General features: G+C 35.9%; 1 protein-coding gene across 2 annotated transcripts in view; it reads right to left on the bottom strand.

Annotated features, from left to right (window-relative positions):
- ATP9B (ATPase phospholipid transporting 9B (putative)) overlaps positions 1-23,462 on the bottom strand; it is a 179,352-nt gene that overhangs the window by 66,752 nt on the left and 89,138 nt on the right. For both annotated transcript variants that reach the window (XM_068931599.1, XM_068931598.1), the window contains exons 10-11: positions 18,224-18,299; positions 10,587-10,663 (exon numbers count right to left, since the gene is read on the bottom strand). In XM_068931599.1, the coding sequence (XP_068787700.1) occupies positions 10,587-10,663; positions 18,224-18,299 (153 nt within the window). The remainder of the gene's footprint in view (positions 1-10,586; positions 10,664-18,223; positions 18,300-23,462) is intronic.

Below are 23,462 nucleotides of genomic sequence, written 5' to 3'. Positions count from 1 at the left end.
TGAGATGTATTCCAAAAGATAAGATGGGAAGAGGATAAGCTTTAAGAATAAAAACAGTAACCTACTCTACAAACTAATTCAGAAAAGAAATATTCACAATCAAACAATATTCGTATCCAGTATGAACAGGAATACTGATTTTAATACTAAAACTTTCCTCAGCCTTACACGCTTAACTGAAGTAGAAAAGAAAGGCAAGGACCGTATTTGTTTAGAATATGACAAACTTATGACATTAAGTGTGCACTCAGAATTAAGTACTTTACCTTAGTTGTGATTGCAATGTTCAGCTTATATCAAAACAAATACTATGTCCTGATAGGTATGCAAATTCCCCTCCCACTAGATGTGCATCACTGTAGAACTCAGACTTCAGGTCGTGTGACTCTCAGTGGTTACTGAGCCACCAGTACTTACAGAAATACATTACATTTCAATTACACAAATTAAAAGTGTTCTATACGTAAAAACACATAGAACATCTGTTTTTCTGTATTTCCTCTAGATAAAGAGAATGCTAGCAGGCTATAAAGCAGACAATAATACAAATAAAAGATGACTTGAAAGATCAGAAGAGTGTCTATTTCAAGGATGCTAATATGGAACAGGTCTCAAAGACGGTAGCTTCTGACATTTCAAACAGCTATCTTTAATAAAATAACTTTTAAAAAATAATATAAACATTCACCACAAAAATCTCTCTATATTCCTCCTTACATAATTATTTTCAATAGTGAAAAACAGAGCAGACTCAGAAATATGAAAAGAACTATTTAAATTATGAAAAGCAGTGACTCTCTTCCTGATAAAAGCCCCTTTACTGACTAATATAAGAATAACACAAGTAGAAAACAAGAAACTAAATCCTTTCAATACATGCAGGATTCAAAACAGTCATCTGGAAAGAGGTTCCCTTAGCCAATACCTTAAAAGAACTACAGTTCCTTTGGCTCCAAAGAATTTGGAGGATGTTCCTGTCTGTTTTGAGATTAAAGTTTCAATGCAACAATAAAAACATACGTTCGATTAAAAAAAAATCAATTCTTAAACTTTAAAAATATTCATTATGGATTATAATATTAAATATGAAAGCTTCAACTTTCAATAGTTGTAATAAATAAATATAAATAAGAAATAAAATAGAATGTACAGCATTCTCTTCATAAGGAAGAAACCAAAATCACACTAAATTTCTACAAATTTAAGAACCAACAGCCAACTGATGCAAGTAAATAAAATTTCAGCTGTAATTCTACTACTGCTTTTTCCTGTAGTTTTGGGAAGCAGCTTAAATCATAATGAAATAATCAGCTGATGATCTATTTTAAGTTCCAGGTTGACTTCCAATCAGAGTATACATGTCCATGCAACTATGAACAATTAATGTATTTTAACATACAGAAACAGAGTGTTTGGAAATGAAAAGTGAAGAACATATATTAAAAAATAGAACAAGATGCAAATACACATTAAACACAGTGTACGCCTACCAAACATAGCCTGTATTAAGCACAGCAGGATAGCCTGTAACACAGAAGGTTTTTCAGTTGATACATAGGAAACATGAACGTGATCCTTGGAGACAAACAAGATAAAAACTTTTTGAAAGAAGACAGAGACTAAGCATATATTAAATCTACAGCAGTCAATCTGACAACAACGTTAATGGGCTGAAATGTATATCAATATAGTATGTTACAAACATAATAAAAATCAGAATTATAGCAGTATAATAAAAAAATAATGTACACCTTAAAATATCATATTTTATGCTAGTAAAAATAAAATCATTCAGATTGTGGCTGTTTAACCTTATAGAATGAGGAAATATAAGTATGTCTTCAACTTACACTCAAAGTATGTATGATAATGATAGGCAAATGGCTTAGTAATATCCAAAATTGAAATGGTTTAATTATAAAATGACTATTTTAATAACTCACAATACTTTGTAGCACTTACTGCCTCCATTATTGTCCCCTCACTTCTAAAGTAGTATAAAATATTCAACTGCCAGGAGAACTATTTCATTCATAAGCTTACTATTTACTCATTTTGTAAACTATTTTTTCATGTAATACTTTTACAAGTATTACATAAAGCTGTGAGGCACATCTGACTTTCTATACAGTTTGTATTTCAGCTTTAACTTATCAGAACTGTAAATTTTAAGAATGTGTGTGTGCATCTTTATTCAAGAACATATGTAGAACACAATTCCACAATTAAGTTGAAAGGTTTCAGCTTCAAAAAATACACTGAAGAAAAAATATATACCTAAATATCAGTGACAACTGTAATACATTACTCTTGTTAAAAAAAAACACCTGCTACTCAGAACATAACCCTAATACAGAAAAAACTTGTAATGGTATATTTCACACATCTTAAATATTTTGGTTGCCACTGTTTTGGGTTGTGCTGCTGTCAGCACTGCCTTGCAGACAGCGTATTAAGGCAGCAGTACAGTTCCAATTGACCAGGTGAAGTTATAAGCACCCTCTGAGAGCCCATGCCATTTGCCCCTACCCCGTCCAACTCACAGCAGCTGCCTGTTGCCAATGGCATGATTAACTCTGAATGGCAACGAAGCTGTGAGGAGCAAGACAAGGACAAGAGCAAACTCCTGCCGCTGATTTCCAGCACTGGGGACAGCAGCTGAGAGGAAACACCCATCTTGGGCTGCCTCTTTTTAACAGCTCACTGGGGACAACCAGCCTTATCAGACTACACAAGAAATCTAACTGTTGGATCGCCTTCTGTAGAATGATAAAAGTGTCAAACGTTTACATACATACATTTTGCCAAAAATCATTCTTTTCAGCCTAGCCAGCTACAGGTGAAAAACAATGCATTTCTGGGGGGCTAAGCAACACAATTTTTGCAATTCCATAGCTTGATCTACTTCAAAAGAGTTCCTTAGGCTGTTTTGTGAGATTAATTTGTTTTACGGACTACTGCAAATGGCCTGTTCCACTACTGATCCTTCTTAAAACACAGTGTGAAGTGACATTGAACTACTGTACTGAATTCTGAAGCACTCTCATTTAAAACTTATTAAAACAGAACAAAGTCCAAACAAACTTTATGTGGGAGTCTCCAAAATGTGAAGTGAAATGTCTCAGAACACCATCAAGTAAAATTCTTGGTGAAAACAATAAAAAAGTAGTAACTAAAAATAGGTAGTAACAAAAATGAAATAACTCCTATTTAGACAGGCGTATAGCTAGTGACTTGCATTCTGGAACATAACATTATTATCCTCCTATGTTCTTGTAAGAGGGAAGGGGTTGAACACTGTGGGAGTTTTACAGCTAAGAGTAAAATCTTGAGCTTAGTGAAATCAGTGGAAGAATTTGCCGCTAGCTGAAGTATATAGAAAAGGATTTTACCCAATAATGCATATACTTTGCCTTGCAGTACAATCGTAAAAAGAAAGTGGAACCGGTGATGCAGAAGATAGTAAATTCAACACCCATGTATCAAGTAGCATAGTACTATTAACAACGGATAAAAGACAATCCACTCATTTCAGCAGCTGCGCAGCAATTAGGTTGACTGAGTCAGAAGGTGTATAGTGATGCACTCCACCTTGCTATATGCTTCAACTACAAAATTATATGTAGTCTGAAAAGATCCATCAGATGACTGCATATGACAACTTCATAATATGTCTAACTGTTGCTTTCAGAACAGATCTCAAGTCAGGACACGGGTAATTCTGGGACATTTTTAACTCATGAATTGATAGCATGTCACATTACGGAGCAACTTATACTCTAGCCCAGGGATACAACAGCAAACTAGATAAACAAGTGACGATCTAGTCATGTTATTTTCTGGATGCCAAAGAAAATACATTAGGATCATATGTGCACAAATCCAATAGTAACAGTATTCCAGATATACCAGCACTCTAACACTAAGTTGTATAAAAAATGATGTCTGACACCTTAAATTCACCACTTCAAGTTACTGAAATTTTTTCCTCTCATCTCTTGTGACTTGGTTTCCCATTTGTAACATTACCATTTTATTACTTATGGAGAAAAGAATATAAAGAAGACTGTAAAAAAGGTGCTATTTGAGAAGCACCAGTATTGTGGATAAAAGTGCCCTGAGTCCATGAAAATAGCAATTGCCTTTTCAGGCACAAGTTGAACAGCACGCAGTAAATACAGTACAGGACTGTACAAGAAAACTAGAACAATGTATTAAGTTGGTTTGTACATAGCAAATTCTATCCACCTACATGCTCAAATAAGTCAATCAACTTCCAGTGCTTACCGAGACTTTGCTTTCCACTTTCACTGGATTTTTCTTATTGTTTTACATAGTGATATAAATGTAGTGTTTCTTCTAGTTTTCCATATATAAAGAAAACTGAAAAACTTAGTCCCACTACAGTCATCATGAGGATTGAAATTTTTAGTTCTCCACTTTGCTATTTCAGTTAAGGGAGTTACTGGTAACAATATAGGTATATAGTCATGCTGGCTATTCACAGTGAAGGAAGGACACAGAAATTTGCTATTGGTTTGCCAAGACACCGATCACAGCTTCCCAGGGTCAACATTCCTATGTTTCTGAAGAACAATAATGCGTTCTCTACCGTTCTACCCCTCCTCTCCAATCTTCTTAGGAAAGACTTGGCTGCCCTTCTTATTTGAAGCTATTCTGTCCATCCTCACCAAGATGCTCAAGTCTTTTGGGAGAGGTTGTTCAGTCACCACTACTGTGTTATTAACTGAAACAAACTAAGTTTCTCCTTCTTCTGCTTCCCGTCTCTTGCTACTTACTTTCTACTGCTGAGAGAGGGGAACTCATTAAGAGAAAAGTGCTAATACTACATTCCATGTATCTACAAATAGCCCTGATCTTATCAATCCTCTTATACTCATAGGGGAATTCTCATACTTAAAAAGGTAAGCATATGGTTAAATACTTCCTTGGACTGAGGTTCTGGATAGAGGGAATAAACTAAGTCATTTGGACTACTTACTACGTCTAGGTGATAGCTTTCTTGATTTTGTCCCATATGACACGAAATCTTAAGAGTATTAAGCACAGCAGAGCGAACACCAATAAACAGAAGGTGCTACATAACTTTTGCTTGTTAACTAACTTTTCCTTCTTTTAAACTGCTCTGTGCCCTAAGAGCTACACATCTTTGAAATGTCTCATTAAGAGATATATAGCTTTTTTTAAGGAGGTTATGCTTTAATCCTAGGCCCTACATGTAAAACAACCATACAAAGTTATTTCAGTCTCCTTGTCAAACAGACTATGAGGAACATCAAAGCACCAACTGAGCAGGAAAAAACATGCAAGTGAAGTTACTTGGCTCTCAGGGCAGCAGCGTAGCAGCAGAATAATGTCAATGCATTTCTGAGGCCCTTCTGAAGCCCTCTAGGGAATAGCAACTACTGTTTTTATCGTCTGATGGGGTTTCCATAGGCAGTTCTCTTTCCTTGGTCTACACCTACATGTAAGATTTATGAGGTGATACTCTTTCTGCCAAGGAGAAGAGCGGTGGCATGGCAGAGAAAAGCTATTACTGTTAATGTATGCATTCATGAACACAGAAATGCAAGTCTGACTCACTAACATTAATCTTAGAGGTAGAACAGATGAGAACACTTTACTAATGCAACTACAGTATGCTGGACAACCAAACTTGGACGTTTAAAAAAACCCTGTCAAAGCAGAAACAATGCCTATTTTGAGTATCGGAAATCCTAAGCAAAATCCAAGGTAAACGTGTGGTGAAGTGGCACAGGTTCTGGAACAACATGAATCGGCTCCAGCCACTATTTCACTCCAACTAAAAGAACTGAGTGTGTGTGGGAGGTTTTAGGTTTTGGGTTTTTGTTTTTTTTTTTTTTTGGAAATAGTTTCAAAAATATATCCTCATAAAATGGGAGGAGAGAGGAGAAGTAGTGGAGAGAAATCTTTTTACATGTAGAAAGGTAGATCTCATCAACAAAACACTAGGAAGAAAAGCGTTCCAGCAGGGGAGAGAGAGACCAAGAAATCTTGTCTTAGTTTACTAGAATAGAACTATTTATTACTTCTGGCTCATCAGTGAATTTGTTTTCAAGTAAACAAGGGCAACACAAAAAGCAGAAAGCAATACCAGTTCTTAGATTTTCATCTTTAAAAAATAATTTAAAAAAATTTTACAAATCAGCAAAGCACCAGCCACTAGACATGCAGTGTTTAGCTTTCAGGCTAGCTAACAATTAGGGAAAATAAACAATGTTACTATTTTAATGAACACTGAATAGTTACTATGAAGTTTTACATCTGATATTAAAACAGTACAGCAGATGCAGGTTTCCACATCAGGCAAAAAAAAAAGTTTTGAATGCTCCTTACAAGGATTAGCAAAATAAGAACTATTTTTGTACTAATCTGAAGCACATCAGGCAGATTGAATGCTGTATCTCCTTAAAAGTCCCTACCCATTTCTCAGTAGTTCTACCTATAATAAATTTCTACTCATTTTGATGCATCTCAATGTATGTATTCTGAATATGTATTTACTGCATAGTCAAATTATTTTAATGTTTCAGTCTTAGTATGCAAAATATATTCCCTCAAATTCATTTCCTTCTTCCTCCCTCCAAGCACATCTTGCTTTTTTACCTTTACCCGCAAAATCTGTTTCCACTGACGGATACAGGTCTACTTTCAGAGACATGCTGTCTTAGCAAAGTTGCTTACTATGAAGACCAAGACTGCAAAAGCAGTTATGAATTTAGTTAAAAATTGCTCTACGCTTTAAAGAGGAAGAATGAGGACATTGCAAAATGCCAGATTAAATAAATAAATAATCTTAGTTTGTTAATTTCCCCCTTGGTTAATTAACACCTATATAAATGACCTTTAGCATTGACAAGTCCAAGTTCATCCAGAAAGCCCAGGTTTAAAAATATCTATCCAAATAGGATTGATTACTGATTACGGCATTGTGAAGAGCACAATTCAATTTGATTTTTTTTTTTTCTTTTTTTTTTTTAAGGCTGGAACTGCATTCCATAGTAAGCTGATGTGACTGCCAATGAGGTAGAATGCACAGACTCATTAAACTACAATAACGTTGATGTTACCACTTCTACATTTATCTAAAGCACAAATGTATATCATTTTAGACTGAAATTAAACCTTGCCAGAAATAATTTTTCTTTATATTGTTTGGAATTAAAAACATATTAAATTGATCCATTATGAAAATTCTCTTCTCCCTCTGTGTTTTTCAGACCGTGTCTGCATCCTTAGGCAATGAAACAATTTTTATAATTGTAATAAAACAAAAGTGTTGACTTTAAGTTAAGAAAATTGTTGCCTGAATGACTAAATACTTCAGCAAACACAATAAATTCTAAGATACAGACAAACTGCTTACTTGAACAGGTACGTACATCTCACAGTTTTTGATACCTAAGATTGCTTAAGCTTACTTCAGTTTTAGTCTTCTGCTCAGCACTTACAGAACAAGTAAGCTTGCAAATTTCCCAGAGAAACCCAGTTTATAGTACAAAGTACAGCAGCAATGTTATGCTCCAATAAGAAACAGGATTGAAACATCTTACAATTGTATTTCAGTGAAGAGCTGAATAATGAAAGCTACATGCCCATATATTTCTTGCTAGTTCCTTGCCATTGAAGTTTCAGTTTGGCAGCATAAATTGAGACTCTCAGATCTCAGTGTTTGCTTTCTCCCAAACTCCAAAGATAGGAGCACCACTAAATGCATATCAATACATTTGGCAACCAAATCTCTAGAATATATCTGCACTTTAAAAACTATCCCCAAACAATACTTGGAAGAATTCTTTAGAGCAGAAGAGAAGGCAGACTTAGACTTATCTCCTCTGGAGTTTGCAGCAATACAAATGATCAATTTAATTTCAGCTGTTTCAGCAACAGTTTGGTGCAGATTTTTTGTTTGACTCTAATCTCTCAACTTAATATCCCTTCTAATTTCAAAGACTAATTATTTAAGACTCCATTTGCCTTCCTTTTGGTTCCTAACACTAAATATCCTACCCAAGGTAAACATTATTATCACCCTTGAGAAAGTACAGAAAGATTCCCTCTGCCACATCCAGAAAGGAGGAAAGAACTGACTTCAGCTGCTCTGCTTGCTCTGCTACCTGCAACATAGCTAACCAGCACAGAATAGTACCTGCAGACAGTAGATGTCTGATCTTCTAAAAGCATGTAAACCAATATCGCCCCGTGCTAGAAAACGCAGATAGAGTAACATGCTAACTTCACAAAAAGGTAGAGTTAATATATGTAAAAACGTACACTAGATTGACAATTACCTTCTAAACTGAAATACTGCATTTTATCACTTACTCATCTGTGACGGTAATAGTGTTTTCTGTGATATTAAGGACAGCTTTGGGAACTGAACTTATTTGTCATACTACTTGTGTAGTAGGCTACTGCTTGAATAAGGATATTCAGGCAGGAAGGGGAAAAAACACACACAACTCATTTTCACATTTACAAATTCATGTGAAAGATGGTTGATGAGCAGTCTTCAAAATAGTCTGAAGCTAATGTTAGAATTTTTGAAATATTTAATAGAGCAACTAATAAGACAGACATTTAAAGCAGGTCATTTTATATATATGATATTAAACTTCATTCTTCGCATTTAGTAGATTCTTAGCAGCTAAATACGGTACAAAACGATGGACCAAGTATCTCTGAAGAACAAATGTATATACCTAGAGTATCCCATACCTTAGAAGATTAACGAATCCTCAAAAATCCTTTAGATAATTAATTAGTAGAGCTTATTTATACAAGCATCACCTGTCTTATCAATTGCAGATGAAAAGTTATTTAAAAGCATGATTTTTAAGTGTCCAAAAGTTAACTGATTTAGATATTCTCCACTGATATTGCAAAATATCCCAGACGTTATTAAGATTTTGGCAGCACGGGGGAGGCGGTGTTGCATTTTGCTTCTTTAATGCTTCATGAAAATTATCCATTTATTTATGTTCACATTGCAGATGAAAGACCACAACTTTTAATTGTTAGCAGCTGTTAATATTAACGCACTATGCAAGTGAAGGCAGCACACACATTGTCATAACACGAAAACCCATGCTGCAGCTTGTCAGCATGCTATCGGATCTCTTTTATTGTAGGCTTATCTGCTGCTTAATCTCTTGCTGACAAAAAATTTAGAGCAACTATTTTAATATTACCAGCCATTCTAAACCGTCAGGGGATTTTAAATGCAAATCATGTTATCCTTTATCATTTTTCTATGTAAAACATTAATGCAAAAAACTGTGACAAGAATTTACTAAAAACCTAATATCCCTTCAGAGTCTCGAATTTCTGTAAAGCATGTTACAGTTACGTAAACTCCTCTATCACTTTATTATATTTTTTCATTTTAAACACCTGTGAGAGGTATTATTTATTAGTCAAAAGTTATTCAAAATTTTTAAAGAACTGTTCTTTTACTAAAGGGCTCAACTTTTTATCAGATAGAAGAGAAAATTATACTCCATAAGCATTCTGATTCTATTTTACTCCACTATTTTAAAATGTATGTTGCAAAGATTAAAATAATAAAAGGCCATTTTAATCCACATAATTGCACATATTACCTGTCTTTGTCAATGAGACATTTAAAAGCATCTCTTTATTAGAAACACAAATCAATACACTCAGGGGACTGCAATAACTACTTCAAGCAATTTGTATTATCATTTCATTCTTGATGTTCCCACTCAGACTGGCTTATTATGAATGGTGTGAAAATGGCAACCTGTCACAATTGATCTTTTTTAAAACCTCTTACAAGAATTTTTTCCTTTCTTAATTAAGTATCTTCTTACTAAACATAGATCTAGGCTGTAAGATACAGTCTACAACTGAAGTTTTATATCTTCATAATTGAGGCTCTTTTCCCCCCATATTCACATTAGAAACATTGCTGATGAAACAAAGAGCTATTTGCATTGCTTTGAACTGAAAGAACCTCATACAGAGGGAAGCACTCAAACTTTTGGCATCTCTCTGGTGGAAAAATTTCTTGAAGATATTTCCACTGCTAGTAAAAAATCCCTAGAAGATCATTCTGGGTACTGACCAGAACCTCAGTTATCTCGCTGTTCTTCTCCTGGGAGTCAGTATAACTTTTAGTAGTCTAAGCGTTATAAACATTCCTTAAAAATATTGTGCAGTCCTGGTCAAATACTTCTCTCAATTTTTTTTCTGTAAAGCAGGAATTAATAACTAGCTGTGATACAGAAGTATAGAACTCTGAGGATGCACATTTATACTTAGATAACAAATATTTTCATTAATACCTATATCATTCTTAGTTAAATGAAACAGGACCTCTAAAAATAATTTTATTTCTGAAAAGAGAGCCAGAATAATTTAGCCTCCTAAGCAGAATTTGCTTCTAATACCAAAAAGCTGAAGTCAATCCAGCACCCATGAAATACATCAGAATAAAAGTTAGTAGGTCTTTGGGTTTAGGTATGCCTATTTCAAGTTTTAGGAAAACAAAAGTAACAGATTACAAAGCAAGCATAACTTACCTTGTTTTTTGGATTGGATGTGTTCATTACACTTCGAGTCTCCTTCCCTGTGTAAATGACAACACCAATTACAGTTCCTGGGAAGGAGGAGGAGAATAAAGGTAAGCAGAGGTGTCAAAGAAGTAGCTAAGAAAAAAGTTAGCAGAATAAAAACCTGCAGTAGTTTACAGTCCTTCAAACAAATCAAATTTATAAGAAAAAAATCAGACATTCATACAATGTATATAGTATCATGAATGGTTTTTTTTTTCCCCACACTCTGTAATAAAGGATCATTATCACTTTTTTAAAAGTTAACATTCATAGAATGACAACCTGCTTTCATTCTTTTCAATGGGAATAGCACTTTAAATGTAACTGGTTAAAAATTTAAAACTTAAAACTGTCTCAAACTATTTTGGGAATATTAACATACAGTAGAAATAGCTGCCTTTCATTCAAAATGAATACCATGGTGCTGAATACACACTGGACACAGATTGCCTGCTACGTCATCTAGAGTGACATAAAATTCAGTCTACCCTTTTCATTACCTTCATAAAATCCCATAAAGAAACAGTCACCTATTTATTAATATAAAAATGATTCTTCAGGTCAAATTATCTTTAAGTCAACAATTTTTACCTGATGATATAGCAAAACCTGGTTTCAGCATCACTAAATTAATTTCTTTATTAAAGAAAAACTTAGATTTTTATTAATATTCTAGTATCACTCTTTGCGGCGTAACACAAAATCCTTGCTTTATTTTTTATTATTATTTTTTTAAGATGATCTGAAATTGTCTTATGGAAATTCAACCAATTATGTGACAATTTCAGTCTTCTTTATCCCAGAAAACAAAAAACAAAAATAGTGTATCTTGTCAGCACCACACTGCTCAGAAAGTTTTATAGGGTAGAGGTATTATACTTTTGTCCGACATTAAGTTGTCTATTGTAATCAGGACCATACATAAGGTCTGCTATCACTATTTCTACAGTATAACAGGCAATAACAATTTGAAAGAAAATATAAAGCACAAAGATCAAAAGATGAAAGGTAATGATGCTGATGTTAAAGGAAGTCTCATTTACTCAAAAGTGAAAATGCAAGTAAAAGCCTTGAATTCACATACAACATACAAATAGTGATTATACTTTATATCTTTTGGACCATTAGAAATCAGTTTTGCTATTATTTTTGTCTCCATATTAAGTCTTCTTAACACTTCCTTTGACACAACATTTTCCCCCAAACTAGTTTGCCTCTGTTGACAGCTCCACACGTGGATCTGTACATTAGTATACAGGTAACATGCCCCCCAAACACTCCAAATTCTAATTGTCATAAAAAAATTAATCATTGATACGTAATTTCTGAGCTCCTTCTACTGATCTGCAAACCAATGCCCAAAATCTGTTTGGAGCACTTTATTTTGAAGGTATCTTGCAACCTGATTCCCGTCATCTTTCACAACCGTACTGAATCATACTATACATGGATTTTCAAAACCCCCCACTCCCCAAAAAATCAATCTTTCCTCAGGAGTTTCAATAAGCTACTCTGGGGCAGCTCAGAAAGAAAAACAAAATATAAGAAACAGCACTGTTCTAAGCTTTTTTACTGCTCGAAAAGTTGGTTTCAAAGATGGACATTAGGTAAAATGTATTATGACTAGTGACACCACTAGAATAAACACGTGGGCCTGGACAAAGAGGTGAAAAAGGAGGTGGTGTAGAATGACACACCAATAATCAGGCATACTCTGAATCCAGCATGCAATCATGCTCTTTGGTGATATCAAAAACTATGTGAAGCATATAAAAACAAGAGTGCTCAAATTCATTAAAGTCATGTGCAGAACCTGGCACAAAACAGTGCTTTTTTGCAGTTGTGCAATTATATAAATTGTTCTGTTTTTATCTGAAGTGACTTTGCAAAACTGATACCTGCCCAAATGATCACAGATTTCCGTTAATATAACTCTCTTCTTAATAGATCTCTCAGCAGGTCTCAGAAAATAGCATTATCTTGTTTAGCAGTTTGGGACACATTGATCATTGCAGTAAATGGAGAGCACAAAGGAAAACTCCATACTGTAGTGAGACCTTTGGCACTTAAAAACTTAACTGATGACTTCTTCTCTCCCTTTTCAAAAGAAAAATCTACCAAAAATAAAACAAACACCACAATAAGTGATGTCACAAACAAACTATTTGAATGATTTGTAATTTAATTAAAGGTAATCTAAGAGGTTTTGAAAACATTTAATGCTTTAAATTCTTCCGTTACAGTTAAAGTCGTTTCTTCAGTGATTGCACTTTTTTAAAAGTATTCCCTCACCAAAAACTCCTTTCCTTCAGGGACTATTAAAAAGCAAAGAGCATAACCTCTAGCAAGCAAATGGAAAACTCACTTATTTAAAGATGGCTTGAAACGTAGATCAGCAGCATGCAAAAGAGACAGTGTTCAACAATAAATCAACTCCCAGAATTCCCAGATTTTTCAATGATCATATGACTTAAATGCCATAAGAAACAAACCATGTCTAAACAGTGAGAATTCCACAGCAATAATGCACACGCGCATTAAGAATGGCGCACACAACCCTCCTCTTGCTGCTACCATTTTAAAACTCATAGGGATGCTGCCTGTAAGTGGAAAAAGGTTGGAATGCATTTTGCCGTCCCCTTTAAGAACACCACAAGGATGGCTGTATGCTTTGGCCTCGAGAGACAGGTTTTGATTTCCAGCTCTGCCAAATGCTTCCAGCAAATTGTTCTTTGTACTTCCTGCACTTCAGATAAACATTTGCACACATCCAAGTGTCTGTTAGGGCTTTACTGGCAAGGGGCAGAAAGCACTTCAAATTTGGTAGTAATAATGAACTCCATTTGTGTATCTAAACTTTTAGTTTTGAGACTAGAACATCGGGGTGTGTAATACAAAACATGCCAGGTGTGACAAAATTATGTTACAAATGGTTTTTAATTTAGCTTGCTTTTGTTCTAAGAGGTTAGGAGAGAATACTAAAACCAGTTAAAGTTAACACCTCCCAAACACACAAATCTGAGAAATCTTACTCTCTCCCTAACTTCATCTGCAGATATAAAAAGGTAGCACAGATTTTTATTCTCGATTTGACAGTACAAAATTTTGTGAAAAATAAATGTTTGGTTCCAAAAGGTCAAAAAGAAAATAAAATTAGCCTTAAATTATAGTAAGTATTTTTCCTGGGACTCATACTGCTCTAGCAGTAGAACCTGTTGGTTCTGTTTTTGCATAGATCCCTTTATTGTTGCATCCCGGTATTTTCATGAGCTTTGGCATTCTGGATGCAACAGAGTTGATACGATTTATTGAATCCTTTACCTACTCAAGTTTACTGTTCCTGATCTGCCAGATTATTGATCTGTGGCCTCTCTCCTCTGAAACTGTTAGGACATCAGCAACCAGAGCTGAAGTTTTGTGAGGTACTCCCCACCTAATTCCCCTAACACTTTTCCTAGCCTGACCTCGACGCTCCCTATCACCTCGACTAATAGTAGCGGCACATACCTGGGGGATATTAGGCTCTCCTGGCTGACGCAATGTGTTTTATGTAATACGTCAAATATGCCAGGAAATTCAGTATTCGTTTAAACACTGAAAGAAGGAAAATGGGATGTGGCTGAGAAATAGGGGCTTCAAGGAAAGGGCTTCTTAGAAGCACAAAGGGCAAAGCTTGGAGGAAAAAGTCTAGCAGATCTCTGCCCCACAGTCCTGATCCTCTACAAAGATCTCCCTTAAGACGTAAATTCAGATTAATACAGAGGCTTGGCAATGGCTGAACAAGCTAAACCCACTACCCAGCAGATTGACAAAGGTAATACTTGCGAGCACTACTCCATCGCTTTTTCTTCCTTCTGCCTCCCACTTACCTACCCTTATTCTGTAAGCTGGGAGAGGAGTATCTATGTGTGAGGACAGGAAGACTTTGAAAAGAAAAAGCACTGAGGACAAGGGAAGAGAAGAAGCCTGATGAAAAACACTCTACTGAAGAAGGGGCACATCCAGGAAAAAGCTTAATGGAAGTAACGCAGCAAATCACCCATGGCATAAAGCAGTGGGGATTCTGTAAAAAATAATATTTCCTCCTGCTTTTTCTTGTACAACTTAGTCACTCCTCAGATAACATTCTTGGTCTCCTCTTGTCCTTGCTGCTGCCCGATCTTCTGTCATGTAAGATGTTATTCGTACCTAATACTGTGAAACCTACATATTTCCCTTCTAAACTGTACAAGTTTATAGTAGGCAAAAAGGCAAACATGCAGCTGAACTGAGGCCTAGCAACTGCATCATAACATCCACTGTGATGCCTCTACACATAAGAAATCTGTCATCTTGCATCTTTAAGAATATACACAGTAAAAAGAATACTCAAAATCAGGAAGAAAGAAGCTCCTGCCCCACATTTTTCCTTCTCCCTATACAAAATCTTCTTTAAAATTAAATGTAGGTTTTATATCTGCACCTCAGCTTCATATGCCTTTCCTGGGTGTTTGTGACAAAAGTCCCCTGTCTCCACACTGGAGGCAGATAACAGCAGCCAAGACAACAGCTTGGGTTGACCCCAAATGCTTTATAACAACCTCCAAGGGGTCAGCAAGGGCATCATAGCAGCCTCAAGTGCAGTGGGTCACATAAGTGATGTACTTGCTGTGCTTGTTAACAGATGATGCTCGAGGTGCTTACAAAGAGTACTGGGCAAAGCGGACCCCCAAACTCTGAGGCCATAAAGAATGCCCTACGGGACAGGCATAACATAAATGATGCATCGGCAATGTTGCATCCTATGCTTTTGGATGAAAAGAACTTGGACTCCACAAAGCTGTGAGCCCAGACTGTAACCAGACTGAAATAAGATGCAAGAGGGACTGAAGCAAGGGAGCAATCTAGATAGTGGACTTTCAGGAAAGAAATAGCACAGTTTCCCTTACATGCTACCAGATGCTTATCCTTCTGGTTTCCTGGAATATAAATGGCAGTTGCCCACAGTCTTGGTGGGCAAACAATCTTCTGTTAAACCTTGCAGATATTATCAAGGACTGTAACAGGCCATGGTGTGTACGTGGGAAGCAGAGGTACTTGCAAACTTATATAAGGAGCTTCTGCCTCTGAAATCTTGACACCGCATGCTCTAAGCAAGGCGGTTTAAAATGCTGTTATCACCAGTGACAAGCATTTTATTAACACTTTTTGTCGCAGCTGTCACAAATCTTGGAAATTCAATTATAAAATCTATTTTTTTTAAACTATAAAATTCAAATTTATATTAGCTTAGCATCAAGAATCCTAACTTGGCTATGTACCTATCACCTTAGAAGTGAAACTAAAACAACTGAATGATACATCAGCTACTACCAAAACTAGAATACCTTTAGTTTTAACAATCTCCTGATTGTTCTGCCTTATGGTCATCTTCACAATTATATGCTCAGGGCGCCTATAAGAACTTATAAATTCTCAACTAGAAAAACTACAGACTGAAGACAAATCATTTACCACTATTCATTAAAGGTCTAATCCTGTCAAATGCTAAAATTACCTCCACAGAGTTTCTGAGCAAGTCTTAAGATCTGGATTTAAGACACCATACAGAACAAGCAAATGTCCAATAGAAATCGTATATGCCAGACAACTGCAGTACCTGAGAGCAGCACTTTATCACAGCAATAAATTGTGCTTAATATATAAGATGACATGTACGGAACGAATATAGGCCAAAGTTTAGATTTACAAGACATTCATGCTATTATTTTTGCATAACTGATTTTGCATATCAGTTATGCAAAAAATGTAAACTTCCTGAGCAACCTTAATACAATCAATGTGTGTATGCATCCTATGACACCATTTTTAATTACAAGATCATGGTATTTTTTTTATCTTCAGAAAGGGCTGTGATCTGAAGAGCCATTCAATATTTTGTTTTAACTTTGTAACGTTTCAATAAGTTGCCTTGAGTCACCCTTAAGAGTCTTATCACACTATTTAAAACCATGTTCAGACAAAAGAATTCTTTATCTTCTCATATGTTTTTCTATTGCCCTTGTTAATAACGAACCCGTCTTTCATGAACAATTAAATCTTCACAACACGCCTAAGACAAAAAGTGACAATATCTTTATCTCATATTCTTTCAGGTGGTGAGCTAAGGCATAAATATTAAGGACTCACGTTACCACTAATTTGGGTTCCAGGTTCAGAGAGTCAGTTCAACAGCCCTCAGACTCTGGCTACATTTTAAAACAAAATCAAATCACCCATCCCCAAAATGAAAACAGCAACAGTTTTCAAGAGGAAAAACGTCAGTATTTCCTAGCTTCAGAAATACTGATTTTGCAGACGTATACTCCTTGAATGTAATTTTTCCTGCGTTTAAGTTTGAGAAAAAGCAAAGAAAAAACAAGTTTACACAGTATTGAAATTTTAAATTTATAAGCAGAATCTTTTTACGCATGTTTAAAAATCCTGGCTACTTAAGTTAACAACCTAACAGATGACAACTGTAAGCACCATCCATTTGACAGAACAATTTTAGAGAGAATAGTTTCCTAGTGAAACTCAAATTATTTGCAGATAAAACCAAACAATGCTGAGCAAAGAATACCAGGATATTTTCAGATTCTGGAAAGCAGTGCTCAGTCTCCTCTGCCATCTCCTTAGACTCAAAACACTTCCTCATAACCCTCCAGCATATGTCTATCTTAAGATTCTCCTCACCAATGCAAAGTCAGTTTCCACTCTGAAGGCTTCTCCTTAAAGACTTCTCCTTTGAAGTTAGTTCCAGTTTCCCTCCAAATCCTTCTTATTTTTAACTCCTCCTTCCATACGCTCCTCTTGGCTAAATGGTTCCAATCATTCTGATTCTCCATTTTAAATCCCAGCTCCCTTTCAGAAATCATGCTCTCCCAATTTGTTATTCTCGGTCCTTTTGTGCAGAAGAATAGCTACAGCCCTTTCTACAGTCCTTTCGACTCTTCTTATATAGAGCAAACACTGGAAGAAAAATCGTCGGCTCTTAAAAAAGAAAGGTTACAACGGCTTAGTACCTAAATACAGTACCTGACGTGAACTCATTAAAACAATGGAGTCTAAACATCAGTAGTAATTCCTGTGCACCTCTCAATGAAGTTATATAATTCTATAACCAATTCATAGCTTCTGATTAAGATTTCCACTGATAACAGATTTTCAGCAAGCTCTACCCTACGCATACAGTCCACATAAAAGAAAAATTCTAATACATACAGAACCATGCTTGCTCTTCAGCATGATACTATCCACATTGAGCTAAACAAAGAGCTTTATAACCTGAAGTTTTAATTAAGACAGAAAGGTCAATGGCTTCAGTTATGGTACAAGGGACAGCTCAACTGAAACAGCAAAATTTAAGTATAAAAAACTATTAAGGAGGATTAGGAAGACATGAAAACATGGTGAATAGCATGAGGTGACTGATAGGAAGGCAGACAGCAAAGCAGCATGGGATTAATAGCCAGAGACACACAAAGATTTTCAAAATTCATTAATATTTCACAATGTAAAATAAAGACATACTTCCACAGAGGAGTTTTAAAATACGTTATCATCTCTGATATTGCAGCACTTACCTGAAGCCACAACAGTGCTTGCCCATAACGTATTTTCTATGCTAAGGCTTTCATGAACTGCTGGATCACTGTCTTCCTGTTAAAAATATGAACAGCTAGTAAATCAAGATTTCCGGTAGTCATAGTTGAGAACAATGCCAAACTATCTGCATAAGAATAACTAGCACAGGATGTCTGCACCTTTATATTAACCGCTGTGTTCACTGCATATGCATTATTTGCGTGTATACACACACAAGCAGAATTTTCCAAAAAATGAAATAGTGATTGAAGTTAATATTACTTAAATCTAATTATGTTCAGAGACCAACTGAAGTCAGTAGTGTTTCTAAAGGTACATGTCCTTATCCTCAGTTGTATCGAACTGAGGAACAGTTTATTCTGCAAAGCAGTTAAGGCAAGTTAAGAACATTAGGCATCAAAAATTAATACTCTGTTCTCTCTGATAATGTTAATTATCTACAGTTCATATAAGTTATGGTCGTTATCATTTTAGAAACCTAATGACACCACAGCAACTTCAGGGAAGAATATTTAGACTTAAAAACAAAAGTACACTCGCATTGCCTTACCAAACATTCATAAAATATATCTCCAATAGAAAAATAGTTCCAATAGGAAAATGATCCCCTGATAATTTAAATCTTTCTTTTCTTTCCGTTTTCTTCTCCTCTCTCCTCCGAAACTGTAATGGTCCAGAGACTGGTAAGAGATTAAGTCTGCTTACAATTTGGGGCATGTACAGATTTGTTGGTCATTAGCAGCTGTGAAATGCGCTGTTCACAAGTCCCCTCAACCAAAGGAAATTTTAGGAGGTAGGTTATTTAAGTGTATTCGATCAAATTACAGATCACGTTAAACATTTTTTTGGGGCGGGGGAGCACCGATTACCAAAGCGAACAAACTCTATAATATCAATAACCAAAACCTGCATCTCTTTCATTTTTATTTTCAAAGAGCTGGCAAGTACAGGATAGGCTGTTTAGAAACCTCTTCGTTTCTAACAAAAGAAAAATCTCCAAATAAGCAGATATATTTGCATGCATACTTCAAAAGATCCCTACATAACAACGAAACAATAGCTCTGTTCTCTCAATAAAGCAAAATCATTGTTTAAAAGGTACAAAGAACTATTCTGGCAAAAAAATTAGGGGGGAAAGAGAGGGAGGATTCGGTATTAGCTAAAAAAAATCCACAGTTTTTGGAATCAAGACTCATACAAGAAGTGAATATTCCATCAAGAATTGTCGATGTTCTTGAAGATTAGACTTTGACTAAAAAATAAGAATATTTCTTGATTCTTACCTAGGGAATTAAAACAACAACAGTTGTTTGCCAAACTTATACCAATGAAGACATACTAGACTTGAGACAAAAGCAACTAGAGGCCCTAGTCTAACAGAAGTAAAATTATACTTCATGTAGGAAGTATATTATCAAGAATTTGGGAGCACTATGAATAGCAGAAGGTAGTTTCAAGCTCATGCTACATATCGGTATGCATGTCTACAGAACTTTCAAGACAGCTAAACTGTAAGTTTTACCTCAGATAATAGAATACGGTATATGTTAATAGAATATAGTTCTATTTCTGTAAGAGAGATAGATTACTTCAGTTTTAAGCCCAAACTGATAGGCAAGATGGACACATATGAAGACCTGGTACCAGGACCAAAAGGTGGTCTTTCTTCAGCTTTTCTCTCTTATTCATATTGTACAGCACAACGCAAGAGCACTGCAGCCGGGATTCTCATATCTGACATGTGAAATTTGTCAGGATTTTTAGGATACCTGAAGGTCATAATCAAACCTGATCCATGGAAGGCTCTAAATGTCAAAGAACCACTGTATTTCAGGTAACAGATGTCATGTTTTCTTCTCCTTTTATCTACGCCCAGAATTGCCTAGCTGTAGAAAACTGCAAATCTATCTGAAACTAAATCTGAAGGTAAGACAGAATGAATAGCTATAGCAATATTCAGAATTATTAGCAGTACTGGTAGCATGAAATCTTGATCTTTGAAACATTAATTATTAGAGGAAAATTCGATCTAGCTCAAAAAAGTATAATTTGTGAAATTTATCAGTCATCTTTGTAACGTAACTTTCTTCTGAGATGAGTACCTTTGATAGGGTTCATCCACAGCTGAAATTTTGGTAGTTTTTCCTAATTTCCTAATGTTTACATTCCTGTTTTGATTTACCACTGTTTCTGGATTATTAGGATTCTGTGATTAATTTTGCCTTCTGAAAAATCTAGTTGAGGTGGGAAGGAACGTCTGGAGATCCGATCCAACCTCCCAGTTCAAAGCAAGGACAATTAAAGCAGGTTGCTCAGGACCACGTCCAGTTGGGTTTTGAATACCTCCAAAGACAAAGACTCCAAAACCTCTCTGGGCAACCTCTTCCAGTGCTTGACCACCTTCACTGTAAAAAAAAGTTTTTACTTTTGCTTTAGATAGAATTTCTTCAGTTTGTCTGCACTGCCTCTTGCCTTTCACTGGATTCCACTGAGAAGAATCCAGCTCCATATTCTTTACACTCTCCCATCAGGTATTTATACGCATTGATAAGGCCCCCTAAGCCTTCTCTTCTCGAGGCTAAACAGTCCCAGCTCTCCCAGCCACTCCTCATATGAGAGATGCTCCAAGCCCTTAATCTTCTGCTGGGCTTGCCCCAGGATGTCCCTGCCCTTCTGGTACTGGAAGTGCAGAAATTAGACAGGGTACTGCAGAAATTAGACAGGGTATAGACACATACTCCTAATTAGAAATTATCCAAGAACATTATTTTTTTTCATATGAATGGTGAAACACGAATACATCCAGTCAGAAGTTCTCACAAAGAAGTTATGTAGCATTTCAGAGTCTCTTTCTACAAGGCTAGAAATGTGACACAGACTGGCTTTATGCTAGTCAGAAACAGATACATAATTATTTCATTCTGATCACGATCTTTTCAGGAACTGCTGAGACGAACGGGACAACTTTCCTCACATTCTTTCATATTTCCAAAAGCTGGTCAATACCAATTAGCCTTTTGTAATCAGAGCGGAAAGCTGCCACTTTCACACCAAACAGTGGATCTGGCATGAAACAGGAGTCTTACATTTCCCACAACTTGCCACAGATGTGCAGGTTGTTCCCAGTCAGTAACAGACAAGCTAACCTTGATTACTTTTTTCTAGTTCACAAACTGTTCTGCATAGTTCAAACTGTTTCAACTTGTTTAATTTTTACAGTTTTAACTACCATCACACACTACCCCCCCTCCCTTCCCCCCCCCCCAAAAAAAAAAAAAGAAATCGTGCTTAAGTATCCTGAACAAGAAATTTGTGAAGTTTCTCACTGCATCACTAGGTCAACTGAAAACCAATGTATATGTCCCACCAAGTTATAAATACCTCCAATATGTTGCATATTTATACCATGTCTGTTTTCTGTTGCTGGTGCAATTCTATCTGCCATGCAAAATATTTAGGAAGACAGAAGCAACGTTTATAACACTCACATTAGCCTTAACCATGCTAACTTCACATGAGGACACGTAGTAGTGCTCAAGTTAAACATCTGCCAAAGCTTGACAGTTCAACTAAGGATTTCTAGTTTTTACATAAGGCATCTGGAATGGCTAATTGTGAAGAGGTTATTTCAGACAACGGACAATTGTACAATTTATATTACGCATCTCTCAGTTCCCTTGATATCTGAAAAAGCTATCTATATCAAACATTTACCAGAGTAAATACTGAAAAATAATGGCTTTGTGTCTTTTCAAGTTCGAAACCAGGACAGAAATAAGGAAAACTGAGACCACAAAGTCTCCTTACTACCTGTTAGTTCTTCCACGTCACGGTTGCTATTCATTGCATCATTCCACACCCTTCTGTTGGGGGAAAGAGGTGGCGAGACAGTAAATGATAACAGGAGCTGGGAACAACCACCTTATAGGGATGCTCCACAACTGAGAAACTCATCCCAGGACATGGGCAGAGGAACACAAATTGTAGCTTGTGCAGAACAACTGCAGATCTCAAAAGTGCAGTTTTAAATAAAATCATTTACTTTTTGTCTAATTCTGACCTTCAGTGCTGCCATTCTTCCCTTATGGAAGAAAGATGCTTTTATGTATATGGACTCACAACCGTGTATTACAGAGCAGATCATGCTAGCACTTGTCAGAGGGGCCCCGAGCAGGAATGGACGGTGGTGTGTGCTACTGGAGTGCTGACCACAGAGGTCCAGATTTCAGTCAGCCACTGCAACCCTACAGAAATGAAGCAAAGGGGCCAATCTTTTTACAATCAAAATACAGTCATAGGATACAGATGTGAATTAGATACTTGAGATTAAATTAATCTCAAATTACATGAAACAGTTTTTGTATTTTGCCCTCAAAAAATCTCTATGAAGAGCACCTGTTGTCCTCTGTGGGACTGCCAAAGAAACCTCCCAAAACACTGGAAGAGGCAACTTCCTGTCTGCCACTGACTGAAACTGCAATCAGATGTACTCATTTTTGCATTAAATTGAACTTTAGCATGAGGAAAAAAAATTGAATTTTGATAGAAGCATTGTACGTTTAACTAGACATTAGTACAGAATTAAAGCACACAGAATTAGAGAAACAGAAAAGCTGTAAAATTCAGAGAAGTCTGTTTGCTGCTATGCTACTTGAATATTCATAACTTCAGATATAACTAAAATCATACTTCAAACCAAAATAGTCATAAAAAAATACTTGATTTAATAGTGATAGTGGGTTAATACTGAAGGTTAATACATCATAGGAGACTGAACAATCACGGAATAAAATGAAAAGCACTTTTATGGATAAACAATTACATAGCTTAAAAAACTGAAACTGAGGGTATATGTAAATTGTTATTTTTCACAGTGAAGGAATGTCATCACTGTAGTCCCACAGAAAACTAAGCAGACTCATGCTACTCAAACAACCTAGTAACACGAATGACCAGCAAGATGACAGAGCAAGAAAAAATTTAGAAGCACTCTATAGGAGCAGAGAGATGAAATTCCATACAGTAAAACGTAAAGTGATGCATACAAAGAACAAGCCACCCCTACTTCGCATACAAAGCGATGAGCTCTGAGCTGATCATAACCACACAAAAAACAGATTTGGAGGTTATCACAAACCTACCAAAACACCAGCTTGGTAACAGTCAAAGAACAAACTGAATTCTAAGACTTAGTAGGAGAGAAAGAACAATCAAAAA

Source organism: Struthio camelus, chromosome 2, assembly GCF_040807025.1.
Source record: "Struthio camelus isolate bStrCam1 chromosome 2, bStrCam1.hap1, whole genome shotgun sequence".
Classification (NCBI taxonomy): domain Eukaryota; kingdom Metazoa; phylum Chordata; class Aves; order Struthioniformes; family Struthionidae; genus Struthio; species Struthio camelus.
This window is presented reverse-complemented; position numbering and strand designations above follow the sequence as displayed.